Consider the following 13,786-nt stretch of genomic DNA (forward strand, 5'->3'; position numbering starts at 1 on the left):
TATGTAAGGAGCTAGGAAACACATTTTGTACATGGAATGTCTCAACTAAGATTAAAATGCAAAAGTGTATGTATGTGTGTATTTGTGGTTCCGTGTGGTTTGCCCGCCCTCGGCAGGCACGTGGCCCCTCCCCCGGCCGCCCTCTTGTACTCGGGCCCTCTGAAGTCATTCGCTAGGACCAGACGGTCGAACAAAAGCCCAAGACAAACACTTGAGCGTGTGCTGTGTAGAAGTAGCTCGCATGACTGACTCGGTCTAATGACTGAAGGGGCATCAGGACTCTTTTACAAAGTTTTTCCGTCAATTCTGAGAACTTTAAAGCCAGGCGATCTCCTTGAAGAGAATAGGGGTGAGTGAAGTTAAGGTTAATCCAGTTTTTTTTCTATGTATGCGTGCTTGTTGAAGTGACACAGGTGGACTCAACATACGGGGAAGTATCACACTCTTCTGACCTCAACAGATGGGCCATGCAAAAAGATTTACGACGTGATTCACCTGCCCGATATGATTAGTGCTTGGTTAAGGATACACTAACTTGCTTTCCTTTACTTCGTTGTGTAAAGAATGTAAGGAAACATCCCTACATGGTTTTTATGTGCAAAACATGCATGGAATTGGTATCATACATGATCTTACTTTGGACTGTAAATACAGTGGTTGCCATGGTGATTGCAGTAAGCAAAGTGAACGGTCTCATAACCGTCTATTTTATTCACAAGGGTTTGGATTGTGTTTTACTACTCTTGAGTAACTTGATTGGTAAAACATTATATACATATACACTAGAACAATAGACCCAGAAAATGACATGCGTTCTAGGGTGGGATTTGCGAATTGAAATTCTCATATTATAGCGAGGGATAGAAACCTATAGTAATTAGCTCCGAATCACCAGAACCACAAATAAAAGCATTACATTAAGATATAGTATACAGGAGGTCCCACTTATGTGTAGTATGACTTTATAACTTTGGGTAAAAGAGTAATGGTACTTTATTTACTGATACCTTTGGTGTGATGTGACTTGACCTGGTATATTGGAGTTAGTGGGTGGATGCAGAGGTGGGGGGGAGACGACGACATCGGATTAAAAATTAAATTGATTTTAAAACTCCCAATTACATGGATTTTCATGCCCTTACAAGACCTTGTGACTTTAATCACCTCCTTATTCTTACTAAGTGTCCTGCTTGTCAATCGGATTGAGCGATATTCCTTTGCAAGGATAAATCTTTTGAGGAACAGACGAGATTCTGAACTGAATGAAGGGAAAGGGGTTGGTAGAGGTAGTTCAGCCTATAAAATATCAAAGTCAAAGTCATGTTTATTTGTACAGCCCTTGATCACAAAGAGTCTCAAAGGGCTGCACACATCATAGATTATTGCAAACCATAAATATACAAACCAATAGCAGGATAGCATTTTATGAAGTCGACCAATAGCATCTTAGGTATCTTTGATACATAACTCGCCCTATGTTCACACATGGAAAAGTTCTAATCCTTTTTGTTTTTAGACATGTGAAATAATTCGCTGTCGATGTCATATAGTGAGTGAAAATGTCATAAAGAGGAGCCGAAAAAAAAAGTTGAATCCTAATCCTGGAGGTTGACTGTAAATTCTAATTAGTATGGCTCCACCTCTCCCCACAAAGTCAAGAAATGCTCTTTCCCTAATGCAATTTTCAGGAGTCATAATTGCTAAACATGTTCTAACAGCTCCATAGTCTCGAGGCGCCAATAAGAGTTGGACTATGTGGAAAGTGTGTCAGTGAGAAGGTGCACATGTTTTCCCTTTTGTTGCAATGGTTGTGAGGCTAATCTGAGCTGGAGTAGAAAAGGGCCAGCTGTGCTATCTTAGCTGGCGTGTATATATATATATATATATATATATATATGTATGGATATATATATGTGTGTGTGTGTATGTATAGAACCAATTTCCATCCAAATTTACACAGTTGTACTTTAGGCCTCCGCGAGTGTCTTAAGCTCGATTTCGTGTCATGGCACCCATAATAAATACCAACAGAATCTATATACTTTTGATTTCGTATGTTCTGCTTATGTGGAGTCTCTAATGCCCTCTGGCACATTTGGTACCGCGGCTCCCGTCTACCCACCACTCCAAGCAGCTCAAAACAATCTTCTATCAGTCCAGCATTGCTTATGTTAGAAAAATAAAGAAAAAAAAGACACTTATATTCTAGAGCTTATGAATGACCTATATTTCATGTTAACAATAGCTGTGTATTGTTAATTATTGCAACATCATCTTTTCTTCATTTTGAGGTTATTAACTTTTTCCTTGCTCTCTTGTAGGTTTTAAATCAGGGGATGCTGTCTTGATAGTATGTATTTTGTGACAGACTGTATTCTGTACAGCCCTTTGAGACTCCTTTTGATTAACGGCTATAAAAATAAACATGACTTGACTTGAAAATCCTAGCAAACGTCTACGTTTCATGTTTTATTTGGTTGGAATTGCAGGTGAGCACGGCGGCGCAGTGGTTAGTGCGTGTGAGTTACAGTACTGAGGTCATGAGATCGAACCCCCTGTGTGGAGTTTGCATGTTCTCCCCGAGCTTGCGTGGGTTTCCTCCGGGCACTCTGGTTTCTCCTAACCCTAACCCACTGCCCGAAGATAGCTGGGATGGCCTCTAGCACCCTTGCGACCCTGCTGAGGATAAGTGGTGCAGATAATAGATTGGTGGATAGTTGAAATTGCAGCATATCCTGCATCTTCTTAACTTCATGTTTTGTTCATTTAGATCAGGTTCACATTTCTCCATGACGTAGCAGCCTATGTTGTTGTAGCTATGATGTCTTTGAATTCTGGAGATCCTTGAACATTTTCTTGTTCTGTTCCCCACTATCCGATACCGATTCCTTTTCTGTAAAGAAATCCTTTCATAAAATCTTATTTTGTGTTTTATGTGATCTGCTTCTCCGGTCGTGCCGGACCCTGACAGTTATAAAATCCCTATCTACTGGTGGACGTACACAGAGCAGTTTTTCTCATTTTTCTGTTTCAGCTGAGGCGGGATTGCAAATCACACTCATGTTGTTTTCATCTTTTCTGCTCAACAGTATCTTCTACTTCTGCTCTGCACTGTTTTTATGTTTTATGAATGATTCATTTTTCCTGCTCTGTTGAGACATGCAAGTTCCATATTTCCTGCTCCAGTGTGAAACCGATCTATGACAATTGTCGCCTTATCTCGTGTTTGTTGATTTCCACTAAGGATTTAAAAAGGATTACAAGTGAAAGATGAAGAAGGTGTATCTACACAAGGACTGAGAGGTTAACAAACCTCCATCAAAGTAGCATTTGCGACCGTACGAAAAAAGTTCGGAAAGGCACAAAGAAATAACCAATGCTGTGACTCTAGCTAAATATGTCTAATAGTGCCCAACCTCAAAACTGCATTATCGATGAGAGGTAACACTTTCGGAATGCACTGCGGCGCCAGCCTCCTAAAGTTTGGGAACCATTGAGCTACGCTAATAAACTTGACAATTTGTCGAATGAGCTTCTCCTAATAAAAGCTAATTGTGTAACTTTCATAAATATGTCTCAGAGAATAAATTTACAGAAAAGGTAGCCGATGCAACACGTTTTTAACCATGCAGACTTTGCAGAATATTTTTAGAGCAAAACAGAAGGCCAAGTGATAACAGCTGCACGGGCGTCCACGGCATTGCCTGTTGGATTAGAACCTCTTGAGAAGATGAACCTGGAATGTGTTTTGTGTTGCGTGCTTGTGGGTTAAGCTCCTTTTGTTGCCCCATGCGTGCTCCCAGTTTGACACCAGTCTCTTTAGCCTGCTTGATGGAATTGACAATTAGTAAATCTAATCAGGGTAAATAAACTTTACATTAATTACTTTTTGGCTTTATGTGTGGCCATCATTGCTCAGGAAATAATTTGGATAACTGATTTTGTTTAATTTTTTTTGAAATTTTTATTAATTCCGTGTTTTTTTTTTTTATAAAGTTTTATTGCATTTTTAACCTTTTACTTTTCCTTTGTAAATTCATATATTTCTAAAATGAGCAACATTATCCCTCAGTCACACTTTTTTAAATCACAAACTTTGTCTTGTAAAATAATAAAACTAATAATGTGTGAAAATTGAAACTTCCCATGGCACACAAGTCTGCAAATGATGCAAATCGTCCTATGATTTGTTAAGAAATTTCATCTATTTATTACTTGTTTATTTATTTATTTTATATTTCCTATTTTTTTCCTGAATAAATAATTTTTTTAAATGGTTTTGTATTTGATTATTTATTTTGATATATTTTTATGTATTTATGATTTTTTTATTTTCGCATATTCATGATACATTTTTCTGGTATTTTTTTATTTAAAATGTTAGATTTTCTCTTAACATACTGTATTTTTCAACTTAATTTATGTCTAGTTTATTTATTTTTCTATATTTGTATTTATTCATTTTCCTATTTTATGTATTTATTTGATATATTTTCTGATATTCTATCGAGAAATGTTTTATCGATGTTCTCATTTATTTATCTTTGAATTTATGTTTTTCTGTATGTATTTAAATTGATGAATTTCCGAATTGCAATCCAATCCCAAAATAGGTACTGGACTGTACTGAGAAAATTGTGAATCACTGTCAATATGCTGTGCAGTATCTTTCTGCTCCACTAGATGGGTGTATTTCGTTTGTTTTACTCCTATATTCCACTGCTGTGCTACTTTAGTACTGGATAACACATAAACACGTTCATATTTTTTTTAAAGCTGCAAAAACCCACAACACTTTTTGGTCAGGATTTTTATATTTTAAAACATTATTATATTAAGACCCCCGCAACCCTACTGAGGATAGGTGGTGCAGATAATGGATGGATGGATTATTGCCGCATGCAATAGTGCGGAAAGAAACATAAGAAACATACCTCACCAGTTAACAGATTATTTTGGTAACATCTTTGTTCTTATTTATAACTTTTACAACATGTTTGGGATAAGATATTTGCTGCATAGTGATTGGATTGACCCCTCCTACAAAATAATGTTATCTTTATTTACCTTGAAATTAAAGCATAGAAAACATCACGTATAACGTGTCAATTTTTAAGCATTAAGATGATATTAGTGTTAATTTCCTCACTTTAGTCTGGAACAGGGGTGTCAAACTCATTTGAGGTTAGGGGCCACATGGTAGAAAAAAACTCTCACCGGGGCCGGAATAGGGGCGGCAGTAGCTCAGGAGGTAGAGCACTCGTCTTGGGATCAAGGGATCCCAGTTCGAATCCCGGCTCGTCCGTGTTACATGTCGAAGTGTCCTTGGGTAAGACACTGAACCCCTAATACCCCCAATAAGCAGGTTAGCGCCTTACATGGCTGCAAGGCCGCTATTGGGAAATGTGGAGCACATTGTAAAGCGCTTTGGGAAGTCATTGACTTGAAAAGCGCTATATAAATGCAGATCATTTCATTTCATTTCAATAGTAGACTAAAAGAGAGAGGGAGAAAAAGAAAGAGAGAGGGAGAGCAAAACAGAGTGGATGATGGATGAAGAGGTGGAATAGGGGAGAAGAAAGAGAGAAAAAAAGATAAAGAAACAGAGAGAGAAAATAAATACAGAGAAAGAGAAAGAAGGGCTTTACAAATAAACATGACTTGACTTGACTAGATAAGGGGAGATAAAGGGAGAATAAAAAGAGAGACGGAGAGGGAGAAGAAAAATAGAGAGGAGGAGAGGGACTGGAGAAAAGGGAGAGACAGAGAGGAAGAGATAAAAGGGAGAAATAATAGAGAGTGACAGAAAAAGAAAAGGTGACAGAGAATGACCAAGCAAAGAAAAGGATTGCTAGAGAAAGAAAGATAATTGAAAAATAAAGAGAGAAAGTGGAAAAAAGACTGAATCGAGAGATAGAGGGAGGGAGATTAAAGGAGAAGAAATAGAGAGTCAGACAGGGGAGAGAAAGGAAGAGTGAAGTCAAAAAATAGAGGGCGAGAAAGACAAAATAAAGACTGATGGTAAGAAACAGAATAAATGGAGAGAAGAAGAGAAAGAGCAAGAGAGGAAAGAGATGTAGAAAGAGAGAGAATGAGAGAGTGTGAGAAAGATGAAAATAGAGAATGAGAGAGAAAGAAATACAGCTCAAATTGTTTGTGAGTGGTACTTGGCTTTGGCAGCATCCAGTGGACATATGTGAAACTGCAAGTCATTTCTCTCTGGCGCTTCCCTCGGCGTATTCTCATGGACCGGATAAAAACCCTTGGCGGGCCAGGTCTGGCCCCCGACCCACCCGTTGTATAGAAGCGCATTATTTTCCCAGTTCAATGAGTGTTACGGGCAGTTTTAGGATATCCAATGTTCATTGAATGCATCTTTATTGTCTAGCTGTCATAGTGATTTACATTTCACTTGAATTTCTGCTGTTTTGCTTTGACCCCAATATAAGCTCCTGCTATTCTGGTATATTTTTGATGAGCTTTTCCACTCCACTGACTCCGTTACTTAGCTTTAACTTTGCTTTTTTTATTCAAGAGACTTTCCTTTGGCTTACTTGGCATACTTGTGTAATGACAATTTCATTTCGCTAATGCCAACCTTTTCACTATTTTTACCGTAATCACAAGTGAAAAAACCCTTTTTTGTGCCACTCGACTTCACTTGAGTCTCTAAATCTTTCAGAAGGACTCGCAAAGAGCGCTTAATATTTAATTCCTTTCCAAAGTGCAAAAAAAAGAGCTGGATTATGAAGCGTGCATCGAAGCAGGGCATGTTTGTGTCGCACACTTTAAACATGGAACTGGTTGTGCCGATCAATCGTTTTCCTTTAGCATGTGGGCAGACGCGATCGGGGTCACGTTTTCTCTTGTCCCCCCGGCTGTTAAAACATTGACTTTTAGGTCCGTTTGAAAGCACAATTGTTAATATTCAATGAGCACCCATGAATGCACGACTAATTCAGCCTCAAATTTCACAGGCTCCGCCCCCTTTGCCTATTGATCCACCGACAATCTTTTCAAAGTCTGTGGAACGTGTTTTTCTGCCCTTCTTTTGTACCACGAGACCTATTGTGTGGAAGATGTCCAGATATGAAGGATTGTGTACAGTCACCACGGTTCGTACGAGTGCTTGAAATCCTTGAAAATGCTTGAATTTGGGGTGAAGTGCTTGAAAAGGCTTGAAATTGTTTCCATTGCCATGTTTCATGGCAGTCTGACTCTATAGACCATAAATGAAATAAGAGAATAAAACCTTGTGAAAGTGACGCCGACACGCCTGCTCGAGTGACTTGTTGTCACAGCCCCGTATTTGTCGCACCCAAGAGGACAGCTCTATTTAGAAAACCTTTTTTGGCCTGGTTCACTGAAATATTTTGGCTGTCAAACCGCTCCTCAGATTGTTTTTTTATTTAATGATATTTTATCAATAATGATAAAACATTATGCACCAAATTATTTAGTAGTTAGTAATTTCAAATGTTTTGCAGGGGATCCCCCCAGAGTGCATTTCTGTTGGGTCTGGCAGGTCTTTTTTTGCTGTTATTTCCACCTAAAATGAACTGCACTTGTGCGCCCATTATCCCCAATCCCATATTGCTGTTAGAGGGAACCTGCAGAAATCCCTTTTTTTAGGCATTGTGCCATTGTGGCCCGCCTAAAATTAACTTCTTCTTTTTTTTTGCTGCGATCCATTATCCCCAGGTTTACCAGTGCTGCAAGAAAGGCCTTCCAAAGTGCTTTTTTTGGTTTAGTGTACTAAAGTGTCCCATTATGGCATGCCTTATAAAATGTCAGTGTTTTGGTTGCCATCCATTATACCCAGTGAACTATTTTATTTGTGTCATGCATGATGTCTCTGTTTTCCCATTCTTCCCGCCTAAAATAAATTGCCCCTGTCCGGACACAATCCATTACCTTCAATCTCTTATTGCTGTGAGTGCGGACCGGGAAAGGGCACCTTTGTTGGGAGGTGTGCTTTCCTGGCCCTTCTAAAATGAAGTATACCATTGTGGCCTCGATCCATTATCCACCGGTTGACTAGCGCTGCGAATAGGGGCTGCCAGAGTACATGTTACATGGGTTCTCATTGATCACAATAAACGAGACATTACGAGGGAGAACAATAGTGCAATGACATATAGCAGCAACATTGTGTAAAAATAAGTGAACAGAAATGAATTATGAATTTTTTTTAACAAATCTAAATATATTGAGGGGGGGAAAAGAAGCGTAATTTCTTCTGGATAAAAATAGAACCTCTATGTAGATCAATGCAAATTCCTTTCTAACAGGATGCTGTCGGAAGTGTTTTTTTTTGTGTGTGTGGGGGGGGTGTTGGGGCAGTGGGTCTATTGTCTGATCCCTCCCCCTACCCACAAGAAAAAATCCAGCTTGTCTCCTTAAAGGCATACGCGTCTGCTGCTGTGGGGGGCGTCAAAGAGAAAAACAAAGGGAGGAGGCGTTTTGCTGTGCAGCATCACAGCTCAGATGCACCAGAAGGAAGCTGGATTTGCTTTTTGCATCGTTTTGGATTTTTATATTCGGAATAAGAATCATCATGTGAGGTTGAAGGACGCCATGAACAAAGCGATACGTGTTTAATCATCCACGGAGGACATTTTTACTGGAGGAGGCAGGTGGATGTAGGGGTGGGGGTGCAGAGGTAACCGAAAATGGGAGCGAACGAGTCTATGGAGCAAGGACGGAGCTTCGGTCCTAACCAGGAACATATGTGAGTGTAAATTGTCATATTCCTGTCTTTGTTCCCTATTCTGGGATGCGGAGCATGTCTTTGTTGTGTTCTTGTGATGTCAACAAAAGGATCAGCGCACATGCGACTCACGTGATTTATTTATGTATGGATTAAGGAGGGCAGATGGTATGGAAGCTCGAGAGTGCCAAAATGCAATTAAAACATATGTATTAAAATATTTTTTTCCCTTTTTTCTTTTTTCTGATTTTTGTATTTGTTTAATAATAAATTTTATTTGTTATGTTTAATTGTATTATAAAAAGGGAAATAAATGAGCACCTAAATGCAATGAATCAAAAACATTTTGCCATTTTTTCAATGTTTTAAATATTTATTTATTTATTTATGTATTAATATATGTTATTTTTTCACATCTTTAAACCATATTTTGCTAAGTGTTAAAATGCAGTAAATAAAAAACAAACTTTTGAAATAAGTATTTTGCAGTTTTTTTAACGTTTTAATTCATTGTTTTTATATGTTTATCTTTTATTTTATGTTTAACTAATTTGCTAAAGAGTCCCAGATAAAATGAATAAACATGATTTTTTTATTTTAATTTTTTCCATTTTTACATTTAAAATTAACCTTTTTATGTTCTTTTTAATGTATTTTGTTTTAAATATTTTTTTTTATGTATTTGTTTATTTTTATTTTTTGTATTATGTTATTATTGTTTTAATTTTATGATCATTTTTTATAAATAACAGTACAAAAAGCAGTAAATTAACACGACCTTTCCTTTTTATAAATCAATTATCGCTTTTTTTCATTTAAAAAAATATAAGTATTTATGTATTCGTGAATTAATTTTCATTTATTTATTTTTGCTAAATAACAGTGCCAACATATTTAAATTAACATTAAAAATGTATTAATTTATTTACTCATTTATACCTATTGTATTACTGTTTTTGTTTAAACAAAAGCCTTTTGAAATGATTTTAAAAAGTTGTATTTTTTTAAACCATTTATAACTTTTTAATATCCTAATTTTGTTTAAAATAATAACAGGCAATACTTGAATATGTCTTGTCATGTTTATTTGTTGTCACAAAGCGGGTCGGGAAGCAGGAAGTTGGAACTTATTTGCGTAGACGATCTGTCACTTTAATTGAGAAAAAAAGTTGTCCAACACACAAACGGACCAAAAACAAAACAAAGCAGGCTCAAATGCAGGCAAAACTACAGACTAGGCATTTAACGGGATTAAACAGAACTTGCAGGAATCTCTCAGAAAGTCCAACAAGCACCACAAGAATAAACAGGTATCAAACAGGCATGAACAGGTTTTCAACAAAGGTTAACAACGATCTGGCAAAGGGCAGTTCCAAAAGGCGCGTTTAAGTACCCATAGGAGTAATCAGGAAATGCAGGTCAGCCGGTGTCAAGGGGCGGGGCCAGCTGGGCGCCATGAAAACCGTGCAGGACATGACATTTGTATACTAAAATAAGTATTAAAACTTTTAAAGGTTTTTAAGTACATTTTTCATAATAACTTCCTCCTATTTTAAAAATAAATAAAATTATCTTACATTAAGCAAAATGTTCTCTTTTTATTTCAATGTCTTCTTTTTATATATATATTGTATTTTGTCCCTCCTGGGCTCCCATAAGATTGAGTAGGACAGAAATAGAGTACAGACAAGGCAGGACTGCTTTATTTGTAGTGCAGACGTTTCTGTTATGGTGGGGCTTCTGAGATGGGGGAGGTGTGTTTTCAAATGCAGGGGATGAATGATTTAGCACTAGGGAGTGTTTTTCCGAATATGGATGGTCTTAAGATTTATATTTGCTGCTTGCATTATAAAGTTTAGTTTGATGATTTGGTGAGTTCTTACTGGGGAGACATTTAGAATAAAGTTTTGAATATTTTTTCGAGAGGGGAACTGCTGCTTTAAGATGTCTCACCTTGAAAAATGGAGCCAAGAAGAAAAAAAACATGGATCGAAAAAGCTGTTTAATTGAATACACATTGAATTCACAAGGACATTCATTTAGATCAGGGGTGGCGAACACGCGGCCAATCAGAATGTGGCTCTTTGCCTCATCATATTTTCTATATAGTGTGGCTCATTGCCTCGTTTCATGTTTAGTTTTTTCCCCCTCTTAAATCACACTTGAATGCATCAGAGTTAATAACAAAAGATAAATAATATTTTGAAATTAATTTGGCAGATTTGTTGTTTTTATGCTGCTGCGGACACATAACTGCCAATCATATGCGTAGGTTACGCCTAATGCCTGGAAATTAAGTAAACGTTTCATGACCGTGCAGACTGTTACCCTCATGATCAAAATGGCAAAATGCAAAACGAAACAGAAATAGTGTTATATGTTATGTTATGTGTGTTATGGGAAATAATGTTTTTAATTGTGTGTGTTTATCTGTCATGTGGCAGGTTAGTGCGTGGTGTGGCTCTGACTCTCACAGTTAAAAATTTCGGCTCTTTGTGTCAAACGTGTTCACCTTCCCGGATTTAGATAATAAAACATTAGATATTAGAAAATAAAACAATAGCTCTCTCTGCTGGTGGTTAAAAGGAAACAGCAGACACATCCTTTCTAATGCAATGGTACCTCTACTTACGAATTTAATTTGTTCTGGGCGTAGCTTTGTAACCTGAAACATTTTAAGTATAGACGCCTTTTTAATGTAAATGCTGTAATCCGCTCCAAGCCTCGCAAAAGTATGATGTTTTTTTAAAAAATAAATCACAAAAGAGCTTCAGAACATGAAATAAATACATGATAAAATTAGATCATCGCACCATAAACATAAAAACAAGAGGCACATGATGTAAAAAACATAGAATAAAGGAAATAATATTAAAATATTTATGTACCTTTTAACTGGCCTCTTTGTTTACTGGTCCTCACCAGTGTTTTTTGCTTCATCTTTCTCGAAAAAGTGATCCAATGACGTCTGCTTTTGCCCAATCTGTCGGAAATGCGCGAAGCAGACGTCATCATGATGAGCAATAGCCCGACCGTTCAACAGTTTTTCTTAGATAGTTCTATTCCACAATTTCCGAGACTTCATGGAATTTTGCCAACACGTCTGTGTGTCTTTTGTGGGGTCCATTGTGAACTATAGCTCTTGCTAGCGGTAACATACAGTTGACCGTTTACAGAGCGGTAAAGGGGACATAAAGACATAAAGAGCATGCCAGGAATTATACGTACGCACCGAGTTACCAGGTAGAAGTCTGGGAGTGGCAAATAGCAGCGCTTCTTACTGCATTGCATTTGTCACTTTGCATCCTGAAATGCCTCTGTAACTGGAGGCATTATTTCCCCGTTCAGGTACTTTCTAACCTGAAACATTTGTATATAGAGACATTTGTAAGCAGAGGTACTGTAATAGTAAATTAGATTAGTTTATTAGCGTTATCCCTAAGTTTTATTTTCACAATTTCGCTATTTCACTTATTTGCTTTTGTTCTGCCTTCTGAACGGCTCAACAGTCTAGCTGTTTATTATCTTTTGAACATTTGATTGTGAAGTAGTTATTTGTAAAACATTAATTAAATAATTGTTATACAGTACTTGAATTTTGTTAAATTAATGCATAAGCCTGTAAAAAGGGTTTGTTCTATGGTTTCAGTGATTAATTGTATAATAAGTGTAAGATAATCAAGGTTTTTACATTACTGGTTTCAACTATCGGCTATGGAACGGATTACTGCAGTAGAAGATAGGATTAGATTAGTTTATTATCATAAACATTTCCATGTTTAATGAATCCTTGATATAGGAACAGACAAAAAAAGGTTTTTCAAGAAGAAAGTTTTTCAAGAAGGTATTAAGGGATTAGGTCATGTATAGACTTGGTGTTAAAAAAGTTACATCGTGCATTATCCCTCCTATTGTAAAAAGACTTATGGAAACGTTTTGGGTCATTTTTTTTTGCAGGATTGCAATGTTTTACAATAGGGGTCTCAAAGTTGCCACCTAGGGGCAAAGTGTGGCTTACAGGTTGATAGTTAGAGGCCCTTGCCTTCTAAAGGTTAAAAAATGTTCATTAAAAATCCTCAATATTTATCTAAAAGATAAGGAAAAATAATTGGCCTATGATATAAATATGCATTTTTAAAAACACATTGGGTTAAGAAATTGAGCCCAACCTCACCAACACTTTTTCTCCGCAGTCCAGGCATTGTCTCAGTTTTTAATATTAATGTTTATCTTGGTTTTTTTTTTCTGATGCAGGAGCTCCGATTCCGATGGTGCATTCGAGACTCCGGAATCGACAACGCCAGTGAAGGCTCCCGGTGATCCTAGTGATGCACAGACCAGACTAGAACTTGATGTTCACAAAGGTGAGTTTAAGACACATCAATAAATATGAAAAGACGAAGAGATCTTTTCTTCCTCATGCTATGAGGCTCTTTAACTCCACCCGGCAGAGTCAAGGCCCACATTAAACCACACCACCTACATTGGATATTACCGAATCTTACTGCAATATGTATTCTGTGTAGCACTATTTAGTTACTCTATATAACACGCTACAGTGGGCATTTGCACGTCACACTGGGTATATATTGTTTTCTTTTGGCTTTATTATTGTACTGTTCTCAGCTCAGGGATGCTGCTGGAAATGTGAATTTCCCTTCGGGGATGAATAAAGTATCTATCTATCTATCTATCTCTATCTATCTATCTGAAAAAGGGTGTTTCCTTGCACTACCTAGTGAACTTAAACCGTATTTTTTTATTTTTTTTATTCACATCACAGTTGAGTGATAAAATATTGATTTCCATACTTTATTTATTTGTTTTTTAGATAAGTTTTTGTGTGTCTTCAATAGAAATGATTTTTCTAATGGCTATACAAATAAAAATGACTTGACTTGACTTAAAGCATGATATGGCTAACTTCACAATATAAAGTAAAACATATAAAGTTTATGTATTACATGTAGCATTATGCTAAAACGTGATTTTTTTTTCTAAAAAAAATTGTTTTACACAACTATTCATAGTGACGTTTTTGATTCAATCACACCATTAGGGCAATACTACTCCAAA

The 13,786-nt window shown here is 36.9% G+C and overlaps 1 protein-coding gene across 9 annotated transcripts in view; it reads left to right on the forward strand.

The window, feature by feature from the left end:
• tacc2 (transforming, acidic coiled-coil containing protein 2) overlaps positions 1 to 13,786 on the forward strand; it is a 72,092-nt gene that overhangs the window by 38,951 nt on the left and 19,355 nt on the right. For all 9 annotated transcript variants that reach the window (XM_088352102.1, XM_088352101.1, XM_088352096.1 and 6 more), the window contains one exon: positions 12,965 to 13,074. In XM_088352102.1, the coding sequence (XP_088208228.1) occupies positions 12,965 to 13,074 (110 nt within the window). The remainder of the gene's footprint in view (positions 1 to 12,964; positions 13,075 to 13,786) is intronic.

The sequence above is a fragment of the Urocampus carinirostris genome, chromosome 13, assembly GCF_059441175.1.
Source record: "Urocampus carinirostris isolate Australia breed hairy pipefish chromosome 13, RoL_Ucar_1.0, whole genome shotgun sequence".
NCBI lineage: Eukaryota > Metazoa > Chordata > Actinopteri > Syngnathiformes > Syngnathidae > Urocampus > Urocampus carinirostris.